Source organism: Stylophora pistillata, chromosome 2 (assembly GCF_964205215.1).
Source record: "Stylophora pistillata chromosome 2, jaStyPist1.2, whole genome shotgun sequence".
Lineage (NCBI taxonomy): Eukaryota > Metazoa > Cnidaria > Anthozoa > Scleractinia > Pocilloporidae > Stylophora > Stylophora pistillata.
Window position 1 is genome coordinate 5634893 of NC_142520.1, and position 17714 is coordinate 5652606.

The following is a 17714-nucleotide window of genomic DNA, read 5'->3' on the forward strand; positions in this document are numbered from 1 at the left end:
CATTTATATCTTCCGCCTTCCAGCTGCCATTTTAAGCACGTTTTCAAGGTTATTCCTCTTGGAGTAGCCAGAAGATTGAAAAGAAATTGCTCTGAAGAAGTATTTTTTGCCGAGAGAACAGCTGAGTACAAAGAGTACCTTGTTAACCAGGGTTACCCTTCTAAATTAGTTTCAAAACAATTCTCCAAAGCCTCCGCCATCCTTAGACATAATTTACTCAGGACTCGTGGAAAAGAAGCGAAGAAACTATTTCCACTTGTTACTACATTTAATCCTAACTTGCCCGACGTAGGCAACATAATCAGAAAGCATTTGTTTATTTTGCAATCTAACCCCAAATTAAAAGAACTTTTTCCTCGAAGTACCATTATACCATCTTTTCATCGATCGAAAAATATCAAAGAATTGTTAGCACCATCTCGTTTTACAACTGCCAGCGAGAGACAAACCATTCCTCATAACAATGGCTGCTTTGAATGCGATAAGAAAAGATGCGACCTGTGTTAGAGTTTCTTTGTTGAATCTAAATCATTTCTCAGCTTTCAGACGGGCAAAACTTACACCATTCGCTCTAGACTTTCCTGTGACTCTAAAAATGTGAATTACTTGGCTTCTTGTAAGAAAGATAGATAGTTTAATCTCAAAAGCATTGCAGCCCCAGGGCTGAATTATACATTTTTACAATCCAAGAAATGTAAAAATTTCAAATTTCAAATGAAAAAAACCTAATTACACATCTTATTATACCAGCAGTTTACAATATTATAACATAATAATAAATTCAATAAAATATATTAGCTATAGATTTAAATTAATTTAAAAAATTTAATAATAACAATAATGATGATAATTATCATTATCATCATTATTGTTACTATCATTATCACTCGTGCCGTAACAAAAAGAAAAGGATATCGTATCGATAAAAATCTAGCCATTAAACTTCTTTGCCATAGCAAATATAAAAGTGTTCATCGTTCTGGAAGTGCGAAAGCGTGGCATATTAAATTTGCGCTTATTTTTGAAGTTATAGCTGGGTTTATGTATGGGTTGAAGAAGCGCCTTTAACTTATGGCTAGGGTTGTATAAGATACCTTTAAAAAGCTTCTGACATAAAAACTCGTGATGCTCTAGGATAGGTCGTATTCCTTAAATCTTTAGCAACCGCGCAATCACCCACAGTTATAATGGAAATTGACCGTTTCTCAATACGTACAAGCTCATTCTTTAGATATTAAGGAAGCGCATTATAGAAGACAGGTATCGCGTACTCTGTTACAGATCTTCTTCATGATGTGTAGAGAAACACTAGGTCTTGTAAGGGAACCCTAGCTCTCTTTAGTTGTACTAAAAAAATACAACCTCTTAATGGCCTTTTTGATTACTTCTGATATATGACTGTTCCAGGTCAAATCGCTACCTATATGAAGGCCCAGAAGTCATTATTTACGAAGCGCCTGACAGGCAGCACGCGTTTTTTCCTGCTCCGTGATTCTAAGCGAACTTTCTTCAAAATAACGACAAAGAGCATCACTTTAATCACAACGAGATTTTTATAATATTGGCCTCTATACATGGCGATTTTTTATTCAAGAGCGGCACTGAATGCCATTATTTTATCCTCAACGACGAAGAAGTCGCTCGGTCGTGAGTTATGGCGCAACATATCTGATCTGGGAATAACACGGCAAAGACCTACTCGTCTGTAGTGTATAGGATGCCAACGAGCATGAAATATGCGCGATGTCATGTGAGGCGTGATGGTGTGATGTAATACCCTCGAGACCTGCATATATACAGCATGTGTTTAATTATTTAGTTAGTTCTCATAGGTACGTGAATAAAACCGATTTCATTTTAACCGCTGTGTACTACAACGTCGAGGGACAAGAGAAGGACAGCGCAAACAAAGGCAGATTGGGATTTGCATGGGTAATGGAACTCGCAAGATTCAGCCACTTTCGAACTTTAATGGGGTTTTCTTTGCTCGGAACTTAATCTTTCACAGGAAACCTCATTTACATAACCAACCGGCGAACATATTAAATATTCAAAATGACACCATTCCAAGTAGCAATATAAACAGCTGCATTTTTATAGACTGTACCAAGCAAAACAGAGCAGCCAGTAATGAATGGTCACCCAAAGTTCATAAGATCATGTTAGGGAATGTCATGTCTTTAGCCCCCTAAATGGATGAAGTTGCCGAGTTTATCACTCGTAATCATATCAACCTTGCGTTCGTTACAGAAACCTGGCTAAAGGACTCTGTGTTGGACACCGTTGTTGACATCCCCGGGTTTGCTATTGTGCGTGAGGACAGGAAGACATTAGAACACGGTGGTGTGTGAGCCTCTATTCAAGAAAAGCGGTGCAAATATAAAGAACTGAACGATTTAAAGTGCTGCGATAATCATGAGACATTGTGGCTCCATCTCAGACCAAACCGCCTACCCCGGGGGTTTTCCTGCATAATCGCGGAAGGGATCAATCACCCCCCCCCCCCCCCTCCAAGGTCGATGGGACATCTATCCGGAAGCATTTTTTCCAGTCCCTCGCCCTAGCGGAGACGCGATATCCCAATTGTGAATTGGTTGTCACAGGGGATTTCAACCGCTTGGATATTAGGGGTTGCTTCTTTGCAATTGGTTATACCACTCATATTAACATATTTAGTATTGTATGATGCACGATCCTCGCAGTAGAAAGCGCTATTTATGCAATAGCGAAATGTCAGACCTGAAAAAAATTCAGACCTGAAAAAAATCAGGCCTGTGCGGGATGCGAACGACTGAAGTCTGCGATACTAGTGCAGCGCTTTACCAATTGAGCTAACAAGCCAACTGGGAGCAGGCCGTTGAGTTGACTTGTGAGAAACGCGTGATGATAACTCAGATACAATGTATATATCTAATACCGCAGTTCAAAATATATGAACTTCATATATACATATGCATTGTATCTGATTTATCATCACGGTTTATTACGGATCAACTCAACGGCCTGCTCCCAGTTGGCTTGTTAGCTCAATTGGTAGAGCGCTGCACTAGTATCGCAGAGGTCAGTGGTTCGAATCCCGTACAGGCCTGATTTTTTTCAGGTCTGATTTTCGCTATTGCATAAGTAGCGCTTTCTACTGCGAGGATCGGGCATCATACGTATCTAATAGCGCAGTTCAAAATATATGAACTTCATATATACATTGTATCATGTCTAGTATTCTTATCTCTTAGTTTTTAGGGTTTGTACCTTGTATTTTCTCCATTGCTTTCTTTGTAAATAGGTTTTTTGTTTATTAGCACCAGTTTATTAGTTGTTATCTGTAATAACGTAATCATTAGCACTTCGATCCTATTTAATGCTCTTTTTTCTTTGAAAAGTTGTAAATAACTGAAGAAGGTCTCTGACCGAAACGTTTTTTTATTATAATTTTTTATATTTTTTACGTCAGAAGCTGCCCATCCTCGCAATTTTTTTAAACTTTCTACGTTCGTGTTGGCTGCGAGGTTTGAACTGTGAATCTTTATTGATCCTCCTGGCGCGGTACACCTTTGTTGGCCTGAGAGTTCCATTAATGACTTCCTATATATACATATATATATATATATATATATAAAGTGTGACTACAAGTTCATCCCTACAAGCCTGTTTCGTGGTCGCCCACTCCTCAGGGGATTTAATGAGAATAAACTTTACCATTGCTTATATACAATATAATTTGCATGATCTGACTAGTCTAATTTATGCAGCGCGAAATTGACAGTTTAGTTGTTGCGTAGGAGGGCTTTGCTTCTGTGGCGGCATGAAGACACGAGTTCATTACGTTTGTTTAGTGTTGATAGTTCGGGCCGGCAGATGATTAGGAATTTTTCTTTGAGGCAGACGTTACATATTTTAGTTGAGCTGTTATACGGTGAGTGCGATGAGAGAATGCGCCAGGAAATAAAGTGATCGATGTTGTTGTCTTTGAGGGTCCAGATGTGCTTGCTGAGTTCGGTGGAGTTTCTGTGTTTAGCGTGGCGGAATGGTGCGGTATAGTTTCTGTATCTTGTTTTGAACTCCATGAACTTTATGAAGAGAACCTGACATCGCAGATTAAAAAAAAAGGAAACCCTCATATCTTCTTTTTTTTCACCTCTAGTAAAGGGAAACGTGTAAGGAAAAAGTTTGACAGACGAAATGCCGCCCGCGAGATAATTACATCACCATGACGACAGTAAACCGACTGAAATGCATTGCCACTATGAGTTTATTAAGGAAAAATAAAATTACTTATATCCATGAAAGCGAAGCTCTAGTAACTTCAAAATTAGTGACCGGTATATTTGAAATGTTTGAGACAAATTTCTTGTTCTCTGGGTTAATTGTTCCTTGAGAGGGTTTATCTCACGGGAGAATGTTTGTGTCAATAGAGCGGTCTTGGAAATACATCTGTTTGAAGGAGATCGCTGTTACGTTTTGTCCTCGCTCGATCGAAGAACTATGATTATTGTATAGAGGAAAATTAGGATAACATGGTGAAGATCAATGACCACATATAAAGAGATTAAACACAAAATGAATCATACACAAATCGCTGGAAACTTTTCGAAAAGGGAATAGATTAATTTGTTGCGTTCCGGTATAGGTAGTTTTGTCTACCTCACTAAATGTAAATTATTTCTTTTTTGGAGTTTGCTTTTACTCATAATTAAGAGACTGCAGAAGGGACCATCTAAAGTGATAAAAAAGGCTATCGTCTTTCCGATTGTTTTTATTTCTTCCAATCTATTTTTTCTCACCAGACTTTCACGTCTATTAACTGCGTCAATACGAACATCAAGAAATTGTGAAAACATTTTGCAATAATATCAGGGAGAAAACGTAAGAGGAAGTTATTAAAACTGCGTCTACTGAGCTAAGCTACACCGAATTGGATTCATACAAGTACTTACCAAGAGCGATCAATTGTCCAAGCAATAGCATTTTTTTTTTAGAAGTTCCGTCCAGATGAAAGGACTTTTCCTTGAAATTTAGGGATCCGAGATAATCGATGAAAATATCGACCACGGCAAGTTTTCCTTAGCAAATATCTCTTATTTAGACTGCTTCAATAAGGGCCCTATATAGAGATGCAAGACAATCGAGAAAGGGTAAAATTACGAAATGCAAGTCTCACTGAGCGCGGAGTGAGACGCTAAACGGTTAGATTCAATGTTTTTTTTTTCGCCTTATGGCTTGACGACTAGCTTTTAAGCTTGTAGATCCATTACAACTTCTCCGACGACACATTGGCATTAATACGCGGCTAAACAGGTGGATAATGGACAGAATCATCTCGGTCCGTATCAGGTGGCAAAAGCTTTGTAAAAGGAGGAGTTTCTGGAGATTTTATCTTTACTTTTTTTAAATTTTTTTTTTCCGTATAGTATTTGCATTGGCCTCGTATTCAGTTTCTTCTCGCAACGAAAGCGTGAATTTGTACTTGTTCCTATTGAGTACCTGCTATAGATTAAAAACAAAACAATCCGAAAACTGAATGGAGGCAAAATATGCAGCACAGGAAATAATTGCAATTTCACAATCGCAGTCTCATTGGTTTTTGGAAGTAAGTTGACAAACATTGTCTGTTATGTTGACGATTATTTTCACTACTGATATCAGATCATGTTCAGCAGAGGCAAGATATGCAGTACCGGAAATGATTGCAATTTCCCAATTACACTATTGAGGTAAAGCATTTGTTTTTCTGTTTGTTGTTTTTTTTTTTTAGATTTGCTAGTTTTTGTCTTTGCTTAGTTGAAAAAAAGGTGATAACAAATCAGACATCCTATCACACGTACATAACATTTCCTGAATGTTTCAAAACTAGGGTTCACTTCTCTAACATTATCGTTTTTGTTGATTTTTCCTGTTAGATGCCTTTCGAAGAAGGAAACAAAATTGTTTGGGGACTGATTCATTCACTTACACTACGTCCAGTCTGCAGATAGCCCAATTTCTATTTTTTTTTTTTTTGTCATTTAAGAAAAAAGCCAGTGTTTTACGTAAAGACGAGAAGAAAACCACGCTCTAAAAGGACATGCTAAATTCAATTTATCTCAAGCGTAAGATCTTAGTTGTCTCCACCTTTTTGAAAGCAAAAGCAAATACCACATCGTGGATCCCTTAATTAAGCAAACATTCAGAGAACATGGGAGGCCATTATGGGCAGTGTCACAAAAGAGTATGCCAAGATCTAATCAAACGTTTGCAACAAGAAAGAAAAAGAACTTTAATGAGTAAATTGCATCATCATCACCATCAGCAGCAGCGGGCAGCAGCAGAAATTAATTCAAAATGAGACATTTGTTTTCTTCCCTTACTGTTGTTTTATCAGCGGCTTTTCTGTTAGTGGTTTAATACTGAATTATTAGCTATTAGTAGCCATTATAAGATTTGCAACCTGCAATATTTTGCCTTACTATGCCGTACTACAAATTAACACTTTCAATGATTGCTGTTATGTACAATGTAACTGATGTAAGAACACCTTCATTTCTTCATCAGTTATTGTTTCATGAAGAGAACACACGATCCAATGATCATGAATTTTTTCCAGCTGTCAGGAATTATCTTCATCATCTCAGGTTTGAATTTAAAACATTTACAATCAGTGTTAGAATATATTAAAACTTGGCAACTACATGGAGGTTTTGTTCGAGACTGCTTTTGCTTTTTCACCATCACTCAGTGGTTGCACGTTTACTTTTCTCAGTGCGGCAATGGCTGTGGCATTCTCATTTACGTCCGAGGTCACTACAGATGTTCGCTTCGTGCTCGTCCTATCATCCATTGCTGGAAAGATGGCCTGAATCCTTCTTCTCAAACGAGCTCTTATCTATAAATTGCAGGTTAAATTAGCCATATTATTACCTTCAAGGAGTTCGTCACTCGAGATCTTTTTACCTTTGATTTTGTTTTGTTCTATGATATGAGTCAACTTTTAATACCGGTCAATTTTCTCAAGCCAATAACGAAATTCGACGTCTTTCAGTTATTTGGAGCTAATAGGGATAGGTACAATAATATCATAAAACATGTTAAATGCGGTGTTACTAATTCCTTTTTTTCTCTGAAGGAAATATTGTGGATATTAACTTTAGACTCTTTCTACGAGAAATCGGTGATCTATCTTGTAAATTGGAAATCCATGTCCTTTCTTCTTTTCCCCCGCCTCTTCCAAGGAGACGGTAATTAGTTTAAAAGTGGAGCTATTGTGAACTTTTGAAGCTCCATACCAGACAGAATATGGAAATACATTGATAATTTCTGTCCATAAAGTACTGCCGTTCGTCACGTCGCGTTTCTCGAGTCAGTTCGATCCAAGCATGAGCCCTGTCCAATAGGGCCTCATTTCATTGATAAGACACGTGAAATAAAATAAAATATACGGGTGTCCGCTGCACTGGCTAATATAGTTATATAACTGGACTTTGACATGCAATTAACTAAAGCGAACGAGTACTGACCTCGCTGTTCCTCGCGCAATGAAGAAGAAAGATCAAGAAACCCTGTTGAATTGAAGAGAAGTTTAGGATTTGTGCCAATCCATTAAAATAATGCGAGATGTCTACGAAAACTACACAGCCGGCTTTTAAAGCACTGAGCTAACGAAGTCATGATGTTTGAAAATAATACCTTTCTCTTTATGAAGCCATATGTTAAACAGAATTCCCGGGAATATAAATATATCAGAACAAAGCGGTTTTTTAATTACATATACACTTGTCTACATCTTACCTGTGTAGAGCTGAGGATCGTGAAGATGTAGGCGAAAGCTTTGTGCAATGGTGACAGTAACCCAAATAACCATGAGATCCCAAGCAGAGGAATCATAATCACGCATGCCTTCACACCAAGTCTGCAAAAAAGTATTGTTGTGTAGTGATTGTCGATGTCTAATGAAACACCGTAAGGTATCAATAATATCAAGATGATTTCTCGTTGTTGTGGTTATTGACTCCAGATTTCACCTACAAGACAGTTGGATCCCAGATTTTAGTTTTTAGAAGTGGACCTGACCAAATAGTCTGGAAACGTATTTCCTCATATAGACCGAAACACACCTTATTTGCTCGCTCTGTTTGTCTTTCTCTTGCTGCATATTTGTCATCTCCTTAATAACGCGCCCGAGGATCAGAATGTTGCACTTAAAAGAAGCAAATAGACCAACATGAGCCTCTTAAAAGTTATTCAGTCCTGATAATGACTAGAATAAAAATAAGCGATTATAAAACATGACGTTTCGGCGACGACATGCCACCATTATCAAATGTAAATTATAGTAAGTTGAGTAACGTTATATAGAAAAAAAGTGAAAATGCATATTCATGAGGCGAAAATAAACAAAAAGACTGAACATGATTTAAACAGTTTTTGCTGGTATGGAGTCTTTTTGAGTGTTAAGAGTCAGTCTCTTCTCTGTATTTTCACACTTTCTTCTCAGATAACGTCACTCAGGTTACTGTAATTTAAATTTGATAATGGTGACATGTCTTCGCCGATACGTCATGTTTTAATATTGCCGATTTTTATTCTGAGATGTTTTTCTAAACCTTTCGTTATTAGATGTTTGAAAGTGAAAGTGAAAGTGAAAGTGAATGATTCGATACCTTTATAGCAGCATAGGCTGAATTGCCAAGGTCTACAGTGTTACTAAGGTTGAGATCGGACGTCAGCATTATCAGGCGCCTCTGGCAGCCGCTTTAGTCCATGTAACGACCTCACCTTTTCCCCCACACATCCCACCCCAGGGGAGGACATCCATCACACAGTAATCTCGTGTGTGGGAAATTAACGTCTCCTACCCCTAACCCTGCAGGAGACGGGACCTCCATTTATTCGTCCTTATCCGAGAAGACTAGAATATCTAACCATTTCATTGATGTTATAGAAAGGTAGCAAATTCTCCTCAGTTATTTTAAGACCATGAGTATTGGTCCGGCCGGGGCTCGAACCCTCGACCTCCCGCTCAACACAATCCGGCGCTCTAACCAATTGAGCTAACCAGGAGGCGGTTTTGATAATGATAATCATGCTTATTGTCACTTACAAGTTCGACCAGCACAACAAATGATATAAATATCCAGATCAGACCATTGTTAGGAGACATCCAGCAGCTTTAAGAAAATCGAAAAAAGAAAAGATGAATTCCTAAATATTTTTTTGTTTGCTACATGAATCATGAAAAACTGCTTTTTGGCATACTTATATGGATTTGGCGCTCATTCACTGAGTTGATTCTGCCTTATCTCTACATATTGCCTAAATAAATTAATAGATACAGTTCTAAACAACCCGATTCAAAACCGATGAGAAGGCTCAGAATTTTTTTAATGACCACAATCTTTAAATACAATAACAAAACAAACAAGTAAGAAAACAACGGAAGGAAAATGTTGGAACTTCGCCACCTATGTTCTTCAGCTGTTCGTTGTTGTCGTAGTTGTTGTTTTTTTTCTCCCAAAAGAATACTTGCGTCAAATCAGTTGTTGGAAATTAAAGCTAATTGGGATGGCATTCAATCAGCACAGGGAAACTCAACTTACTATTTATCACTCACAAAACTGTCGATCCCATCTTTTCCGGCTGCAATACTCAGCGATATGGCAACAATGAGCGCAGGAAGGCCTACAAAATAATTGAAACATGTTCTTACCTATAAGGAACGTAATTTATCTTTCAACCTCGGACAGTTACCTTCGGCACCGCTCTTGAGAGTTATTCAGGATTATAGCAAGCATGGAAACAGTGTGTTCCTGACCCAGTGCTCTTGAATTCGAAGAGGGATCCTCAAGGATCAGGGACGCACGAAGATAAGGTTGTACAAGAACCAAACAAAATGGATTCTGAGAGGCTGTCTCTTAAATAAATTGAAGTCATGGGCAAGTAGATCATAAGAAACAAAGGGAGTAAAAACAAAGGGATGGCGTGTAAAACTGTTTAAACATCTTAATAGTCACAGGATAAATTACCCCATGACATTCCATGGCAAATTCTTAACTTGTTGCCAACGTTGTAAACTTTCACAACAAACAGGTAGAGATGAATTCCCTCGACAAGCATCCAGCAGAAGGCGGCCATTAAGAAATACTGCACAAGGGCCGCCACTACAATGCAGCCTCCCTGGGAAAATGGACAACAAAACAGGACAGTTTTGTTTTTAATTCGCCTGGATGATTACACCTCATGGTTTATTTGAACGGTAAATTTAAATAATGTGTGTAATCCTAACTCTTTTAAGCTAGTGGTAGATGAAAAAAGGCTCACCATAAAATCTTTTTCTTTTAATTAGAAAGAAAAGGAAGCTAATATTCGACAAAAATGAAATTACTCACTTAAACTGTTCTTAAAGCCTTCTAAATGCGTTAATTACATTTTCTCCGAATAAAATATTTATTTTCGTTCAAGCATTTTTTTAATCTTTCTTATTTTTCTTATCTAATTATTGCTTTATTTATGTGTACTCATGGGCCTCCTATTTTGACTGTAAACAATCAGAATTTTTCAGAATTGTTGCCTTGTTCTCGGTTGCTCCAATCCCAGTAAGAAATATGATTTGTCCTGCACCAAGAGATGCGACGAGACTAACTCGAATCTGGGATAGAGGTCCTGTTATATCTCTGGCATCGTAAAAACAAAAAAAAAACAATACATAAATAAATCAATACATAAATAAAATTACCGAAAAGAAAAAACAAAACAAAACAAAACAAAAAACAGCAACAACAAGAAAAAAAAAAATAAAGGAAAGATTCTTTAAAGATATGATAGTCAACTAAGTTAATTGAAACACAATGCAGCAAAGAAGTCGAACAGATGATACACAGTATCATAAATGTGCTCCTATTGGCATCAAAGATAGTAGTTTTTGTCATACAATTTGAAAATTTAACACCTTCTGTCATTCGTATAAGTAGAAATTGAATTATCTCGTCAGTAATACATATTCTCATTCCTATTTCCATATATTTTTGTAGAGGAATACAAAAACTGCTCCATATCTTTTCTTCATCATAGAAACCAAAGAAAAAAAGCGAACAAGGATTGTATTAGCATTATACTGCACGTTTATCACTGGCACCTGTCCGTTGACAGAACCCAGCATACTTGGCAACTTTATTTTATTGTCTCGCCTCATTTTAACTAGCATACATTTCGTATGTCTAACCATTGAACTCACGTGAGAGTAACATAGCTGATTATCGTCAAGGAGATCCCAATAACAGAGAGAGTCAACCCGACGGTTGTGAGAATTTCCAAGGCCTTTTCGTCTTTCTTCAACAAAAGAAAAAAAAACAAAACAACACAAAACAATAACAATTATACCAATACTTTTAAAAAATATTACAAAGTTTAGAAATATCGGATTCACCAAGTTTTTAGTGTACTTCACTATGTAATATCGATCATATTGTAATATGCATTTACTTGGATATTCGAGCATGTCCCATTGTACAAGGAAGCCAAAAATCTTATGGTGACACCTACCTCTGATATATCGACACTATCTGAACGAGATGTTGAGTCCAGAAGAACAGCAAAATGAGTCAAATGATTGCAGGTACATACTGTTTGGTGTGCATCAGTAGATTTGACATGGCAACCTTGTCCTGACCAGCCAATAGAGCTGTGGTGTAAGATATATAAACTTTCAATCAAGCGAGGCTATGGTGCAAAAGAAAAGCAAGTGGAGCACCATATGTAATGAGATATGAAACTTATCCAAGCGAGGAACTTCGTCTGCTGTACTATGGTCCTTAAGTGCTTGCATGTATTTGCCTGTTCTCGAAACTATATTCAGCATGAATGGAAAACCTTATGTAACAAATTTGAATAAAAGGGCAACGAAATTTAGATAAATCGATCTTCTTCTCGGCTTAATTTAAGTTACATATAATATAAATATATTAATAATAATAATAATAATAATGATAATAATAATAGCAATAGTAGTAGTTCATAATAACAATACTAGAAAAAATAAGGACAATTCAAACTATATTTACCTCTCATCGAAAATGTTCCAAAACATACAGTTTTTCTTGTTCTTTGCATTCTAAGATAATTTAAGTGAATGGAAACAAAGCAAAAAATCACAACGAATTTTGCTCCATTTGAATAAATCTAACGAAAGTAGAATTGATAAACAACGCAGCCAGGCTGAAATAAGCGAATTTCACTTTAAACAGGTGATAGAGTAATTACATATCACCTAGAAAAGACGAAAATTGTACTTAAAGCTACCTTAATGTTTTTGAAATTCAAAGTTATATTTTCCTGTAGTCTCGAGGGCTGAGGAATTATTGCAGCAGCCATTATAATGGAGTTGACTTCTCTATTTTGGAGTAACAAAACGTTAAAGTTAATAAACGCACACTTACAAGTACACAAGGGATTGACTTAAACTACATTTATTCAAACACTCAACTTTTTTAGCTTTAAGAAAATTATTCAACGATTTATGCATATAGAGATGGAAAATATATGTATAGTTCAAATCACTGGGAGACCTAGAATTGTTTAGGGTACTGTTCTCTGTCTGGTTAGTGACAAACAATTGATGGAGGTCTCTGTATATCACTCCAAGTACCACTGACCCTGGGAAAAAGATGAAAGCAATACAGTCTCATGAATTTTGAAATGTTGTGCTATGACTACTTAAAAACCTAAATGAACACATTAGTAAATGAATCAATAAGATAACATATCAGAATGCCGAATGTCAAATTAAAATTTTCAAACCATTGTCCAAGTTTTCCGACGGAATGGTTAGGAAATTTTCTCCCGTATGTTCCTCCAGACGGAAGTGGTGGCTATGATTTTGGTAGAAGATTTTCCTGACCAGAACATCTCGGAGAAAAGCATAAGAAATGATCTTCATAATAATGATATTAGTAATCATAATAATGATAATAATGATAATAATAATAATAATAATAATGATGATGACGATGTTGATAATAATACTAATGATAGAAAGATCCGTTAACAATAATGTGCGTTAATCAAATAGCAAAAAAGGTTATCGATAGATCAAGGAAGACAAAATAAACAGTCTTTAATCGATATTCAAGATATATGAAATGTGCATGTAAGGGAGAGAACAGTGAGAACTGGTTTATTTCATTATATGGATGTATGTTGCCCCAGATTGCCGTGGTAAGGCTACTTCATGTGATGAACGCCATTTCAATGCGGCCCTTCAACCGGAAGGGACGATTATCTCGAACATACTTATCACATTGAGAAATTGCATTACCCACGTGCGCGCTGCTCATGCTTAGTTCAGTTGTCGTGTGATTAAGGTTGTACTGTCCGTATTCCAACAGGGATGTTTCCAAAGTGATCAATTTTAGAAAAACTTCCTCTATCTTTTCCTGCTTTTGCTGACTGTTGTTGCGTATCTCGTTTGAAAGACGCCGAGGAATGGTGTTGAAATCATCGAAGATTTCCTATAAAAACAGTGACGTGGTTTTGTTTGTAGAAAGGAATGACAAACCATGCTATTACCATGAGGTTCCTTTATCACTTATTACGTCAGCATGTGCGGCGAGCCATTGACAGCAAGTGTTCATTGCCCTTAGTATTATCAATGAAGCAACATAATTTTTTTTAAGAGTGGTTATACAGTTTTTTTAATCAGAAATATAATACGTTTTACGATTAAAAAGTGATATAGTTTATACATGCATATCATGGAGTGAGAACTAACTTAGTAGCCACAAAAGCGATTTGTAAAAAACGAGAGGGGATAAAAATAGAATACCTTTCCACTGACGCCTTCCGGTTTTGGCTGATAACCTTGGTGGAAACGACAAAGCTTTTAACTTAATATACACCCAAAGAAAATAAGTCACTAATTTGGAGAAATTAGAGCAATGCATAAATGAAAAATAAATGCATAAATGATAAAATTGCTGAGTAAGGAAAACAAAAAATTGTTAATGAAGGGTTGAAATAGTTAACTCTCATGGGAATAAAAGAACAAAGGAACTGTTGGGTGAATAGAGAGACGGGTGGATTTAAATACATACGATTGACGAAATAATAAGTAGATTCATAGTGAAAACAAAAGGAATCTTATACATACCATTCTTTGTTGATGTTCTGTTCGTTATCTTTATCATGGTGTAGACTTTGTAGAATCCCCAACCCAGGTAGTGGTAACAATGTTTGACGCCTAAGCTATATGATGGGCTCTTTTTTGCAGAGTTCACCATAATATTTGTGGGAAAATGTCGCCGGCTGAGTTTCTGAATGCATTTTTCTTGCCATTCAACGGATTGTTCGAGACAAAAAGCGAAGTCTCTACACCACATCAGGACACAAAATCGACGAGGTAGGGAAGGGCATTTAATTTCAAACCAAAGCTGATTGGTTTCGCTTTCAATCAACTGACAGGTGTCCTTTACCCCTTTAAGTTCCTTCTCTGCATAATTATTAGAACACTGGTTGCTATTACCTGAAAAAAGTGGGTAAAAACGTTAAATTCTAAAGAGAATACTTGACCGTACCCAGTTTCTAATTATAAAATTAATTCTATAGCAGATATTTTAACTGCGATAGTCCGCTTTAAGTATCCTTCAGCAGGAGACCACAATTTCTTTTGGCTTTAGGGAGGATATTTTGAGCGGGAAATATCCGAGAATTAAATTATAAGTAATAGAACCATCGAATTGATACTGACATAAAATAATAATAATACTGATAATGATAATAATAATAATAATAATAATAATAATAATAATAATAATAATAAAAGATCTTCAACGATTGGTGAATATACTGTGATGAAATAAATATTTCATTCTTGCATCATATCTATAAGGATAGGGAGGGGGTGGTGGTGGAGATGAACGAGGACAAGTTGGCAAATATAGACAAACAAGATATCAGATAATTCCCCTCTTCTTCCCCATTCAAACAAATAAATAAATAAATGAATAAATAAATAAATAAACGAAACGAATAACATTACAGAACTGACTTCGAATCAGAAGGTTATCCAATTGTTCTTTCTTACTCACCAATTATTAGTGTAAGGAAGAAATTTTCCAGAGCATTTCGGTTAAAGATCTCTTAGAACTTTTAAGTGTAAAATCAGCCTTTGTGTGTCTTTAAGATCACAGTGTCGTTTAACGTTTCGATGTGATTAAAGTGTTAGTCTTTGTTTAGTGGTTTCTGGTTGATAGCTAGATCCAGGCTAGATATTGCGTGAACAAAGAAGATGTTTTTACCTCTTCATTATAGGAGAAAACAGGTACGATTTTCCACTTAAATCCTTCCTAACACCAACATAATAATTTTAAAATCAACTGTTTTCTTAACATGAAATAACGGATGCAAGTCATTCAGTCACGCCGGTATGTTTCAAATTTTAAAATTCATAGCAAGTTAGGCACACTATTTTGCTAATTGCTGGGGTTTTTGCTTTAATGACATCGCCACCGACAGATGAGTAATGAATGGGGACTGAAACAAAACGACGCGTCACCATCTCATTTGGTTCCATTATTACAAAATGAGCCGCATTTCTCATTTTGCATCATTGACAGGAAGTTGAGCACGTATTACTTTTGAAAAGTGCAAATTTTCGGATTAATATTTTATAATATCTGTCTCTGACCACAATATAATCTCATTCTTTTTTGTTAGCGATCATACCTAATCATCATAAAAGAAATTCACCTCGAAAATGTATAAAGCAAACACGCATCTTTTAAACTCGTTCTAAAATTATTGAATTGGCGTTTTACGAATATAGACCTCCTTGAGAGATTTGCAATTAGCTCATGTGATAACGGCTAATGTTTGTTACCATGCTTTGTTATTTTATCGGAAAAAGATGTAAGAAAGAGAAAAAACCGAAATAAGGATTTTACATTTCACTGAAAATGACAATTATTAGGTCAAGGAGAAAGAGGAAAACGAGAGAGCGAGAAATAAGATGGACTGTCTGATGATAATGATCATTGCTACTTCTTTTAATAAAGTCATCCAACATCTACGAAGCCTTCATCATAAACTCATGCGATCAATGTGAAATTATCGCATTTTTTATCGTGGAAACGAGGCATCTTGGCTCCGTGTTTTTAAAGTAGATTCCATAATTTTCATTTGACAAGCAGCACATGAAGCAGTTTTGTGACATAAAATGGAAATACTTCCGACCTCAATCATACCGAAAGATTTTTGGTACTTTACGTCATCTCACCATCTTGAATGTAATGATTGAGGTTGAAGGATGCGAACCATGATTACGACATTACACATGACGATAGTCGTAAAAAGCAAAATACTCCTTCATTAAGTTCATTGTAATTATCATTATTTTTTTAAAATTCATATTTAGCAGAATGCGAATAATTTTAAAGTCTTTATTCTCATCAAGACTCCAATCCCAGCATTTTACCAAAGTCGCGTACAAAAAAACAAAAACAAAACAAACCAAAAACACAAAAATGAATGGAATAAAATGAATTCTGTCCAAAAAAACTAGCAAAATATAGAAATAAAATGCTTAGAATATCATTCCGGCAATGTTTTTGTTGATATATCGAGTTTTGTAAACGTTAAAAACTCAGAAGGTAAACATATTGCTTTTGAATACTCACAAATCATAATTAGTGGAAGTAAGAACATCCTCTGCAACATTTTTGCTCGAGATCTTTGGGTGGAAGCTAGATCCTTGAATAGACTAGATATTGAGAGAATAAGGAAGAAAGCGGTGACCAAGCTGAGCAAGAGGTTTTAACGCATTACCCATTGAGGCTGACAACTCTAAAATTACCAGCTTGGTCCATATTTACTTTTAAAAAAGACAATGCCAAAACATGACATGGCTAATTTTTGTTATGAACGGAAATGGCATGGAAACTATGGAAAGCAGCAGGTGGTAGTTGAGTTAAAAAATTGCTTAAAGCGGACGTTCTGTCTCTTCATTATAGAAGAGCCGACATTTTTCTCGACTCGAGCACATTCTCCCCCATAACTTCCCCTCAACACCGACATAATGATTTTCACTGATTTAAATATTTTCTTAACATGAAATAACCGGATGACAAGTCATTCTGATCACGCGATTGCTTTTCCGGTATATTTCAAAATTTTAAATTCACCTGTAAGTTAGGCACACTATTTTTCTAATTGCTGGTGTTTTTGCGTTAATGACATCGCCACCGACATATGTATAACGAATGGGGATTAAAACAAAACAATGGGTTGTCATCTCAGTTGATTTTCTTTATCAAAAACTGAGCCGAATTTCTTCGCTTGCATAAATAACATGGAGTTAAGCACGGTTTACTTGTAAAAAATGTAAATTTTCCAATGAATAGTTTATAATATCTACATCAGGCTACGATATATTTGCATTCGCTTTGTTAACACTTATAACTGATACTTTAAAAAGCATATTTTTACTTCGAAAATTTAAAATAATTACAGATCTTAACTTTCTCAAAAACTATTGAATAGCTCTTAAAGATGATTTGCAAGTAGCTAAGCTGATAGCGGATGATGTTTGTCACAATTCTTTATTATTTTACGGACAAAAAAAGAAATAACAGCGGATGAATGTAAGAAAAAACACCCAACTAAGGATTTCACATTTTATTGGTATGATATTCTGAAAACAATTTCATACCAGAGAAAATGATAACTATTACGTCCAGGAGAAAAACGAAAAAACC

At 36.0% G+C, this 17714-nt stretch overlaps 1 protein-coding gene across 3 annotated transcripts; it reads right to left on the minus strand.

Moving 5' to 3' along the window:
* Positions 1 to 6228: 6228 nt before the first annotated feature.
* Positions 6229 to 16849, minus strand: LOC111346345 (adhesion G protein-coupled receptor D1-like). 3 transcript variants are annotated; one of them, XM_088750970.1, is made up of 18 exons: positions 16638 to 16849; positions 14114 to 14485; positions 13790 to 13824; positions 13283 to 13475; positions 12766 to 12873; positions 12534 to 12621; positions 12268 to 12358; positions 12030 to 12079; positions 11512 to 11650; positions 11204 to 11298; positions 10541 to 10643; positions 9996 to 10146; positions 9570 to 9651; positions 9074 to 9140; positions 8088 to 8170; positions 7762 to 7882; positions 7491 to 7532; positions 6229 to 6859 (listed from the first exon to the last, which is right to left on the minus strand). In XM_088750970.1, the coding sequence occupies exons 1-18, from the start codon at positions 16675 to 16677 to the stop codon at positions 6662 to 6664; spliced, it is 2058 nt and encodes a 685-aa protein (XP_088607096.1). In that variant the 5' UTR covers positions 16678 to 16849; the 3' UTR covers positions 6229 to 6661. The 3 variants fall into 3 exon arrangements, with proteins under 3 accessions (XP_088607096.1, XP_088607098.1, XP_088607097.1); XM_088750972.1 differs by lacking the exon at positions 16638 to 16849 and adding an exon at positions 15261 to 15398; XM_088750971.1 differs by lacking the exon at positions 12766 to 12873 and having other exon boundaries at positions 16638 to 16848.
* Positions 16850 to 17714: the final 865 nt, after the last annotated feature.

What these genes read in the sequence shown, in the direction of transcription:
- LOC111346345 (XM_088750970.1), bottom strand. Translation starts at nt 16,677, where the DNA reads ATGTTGCAGAGGATGTTCTTACTTCCACTAATTATGATTT. An exon ending in TGGAACATTTTCGATGAGAG is followed by an intron (nt 11,651 to 12,029) that starts GTAAATATAGTT and finishes CTTACACCACAG; the next exon opens with CTCTATTGGCTGGTCAGGAC. An exon ending in AAACAGAGCGAGCAAATAAG is followed by an intron (nt 7,883 to 8,087) that starts GTGTGTTTCGGT and finishes ACTTTTTTGCAG; the next exon opens with ACTTGGTGTGAAGGCATGCG.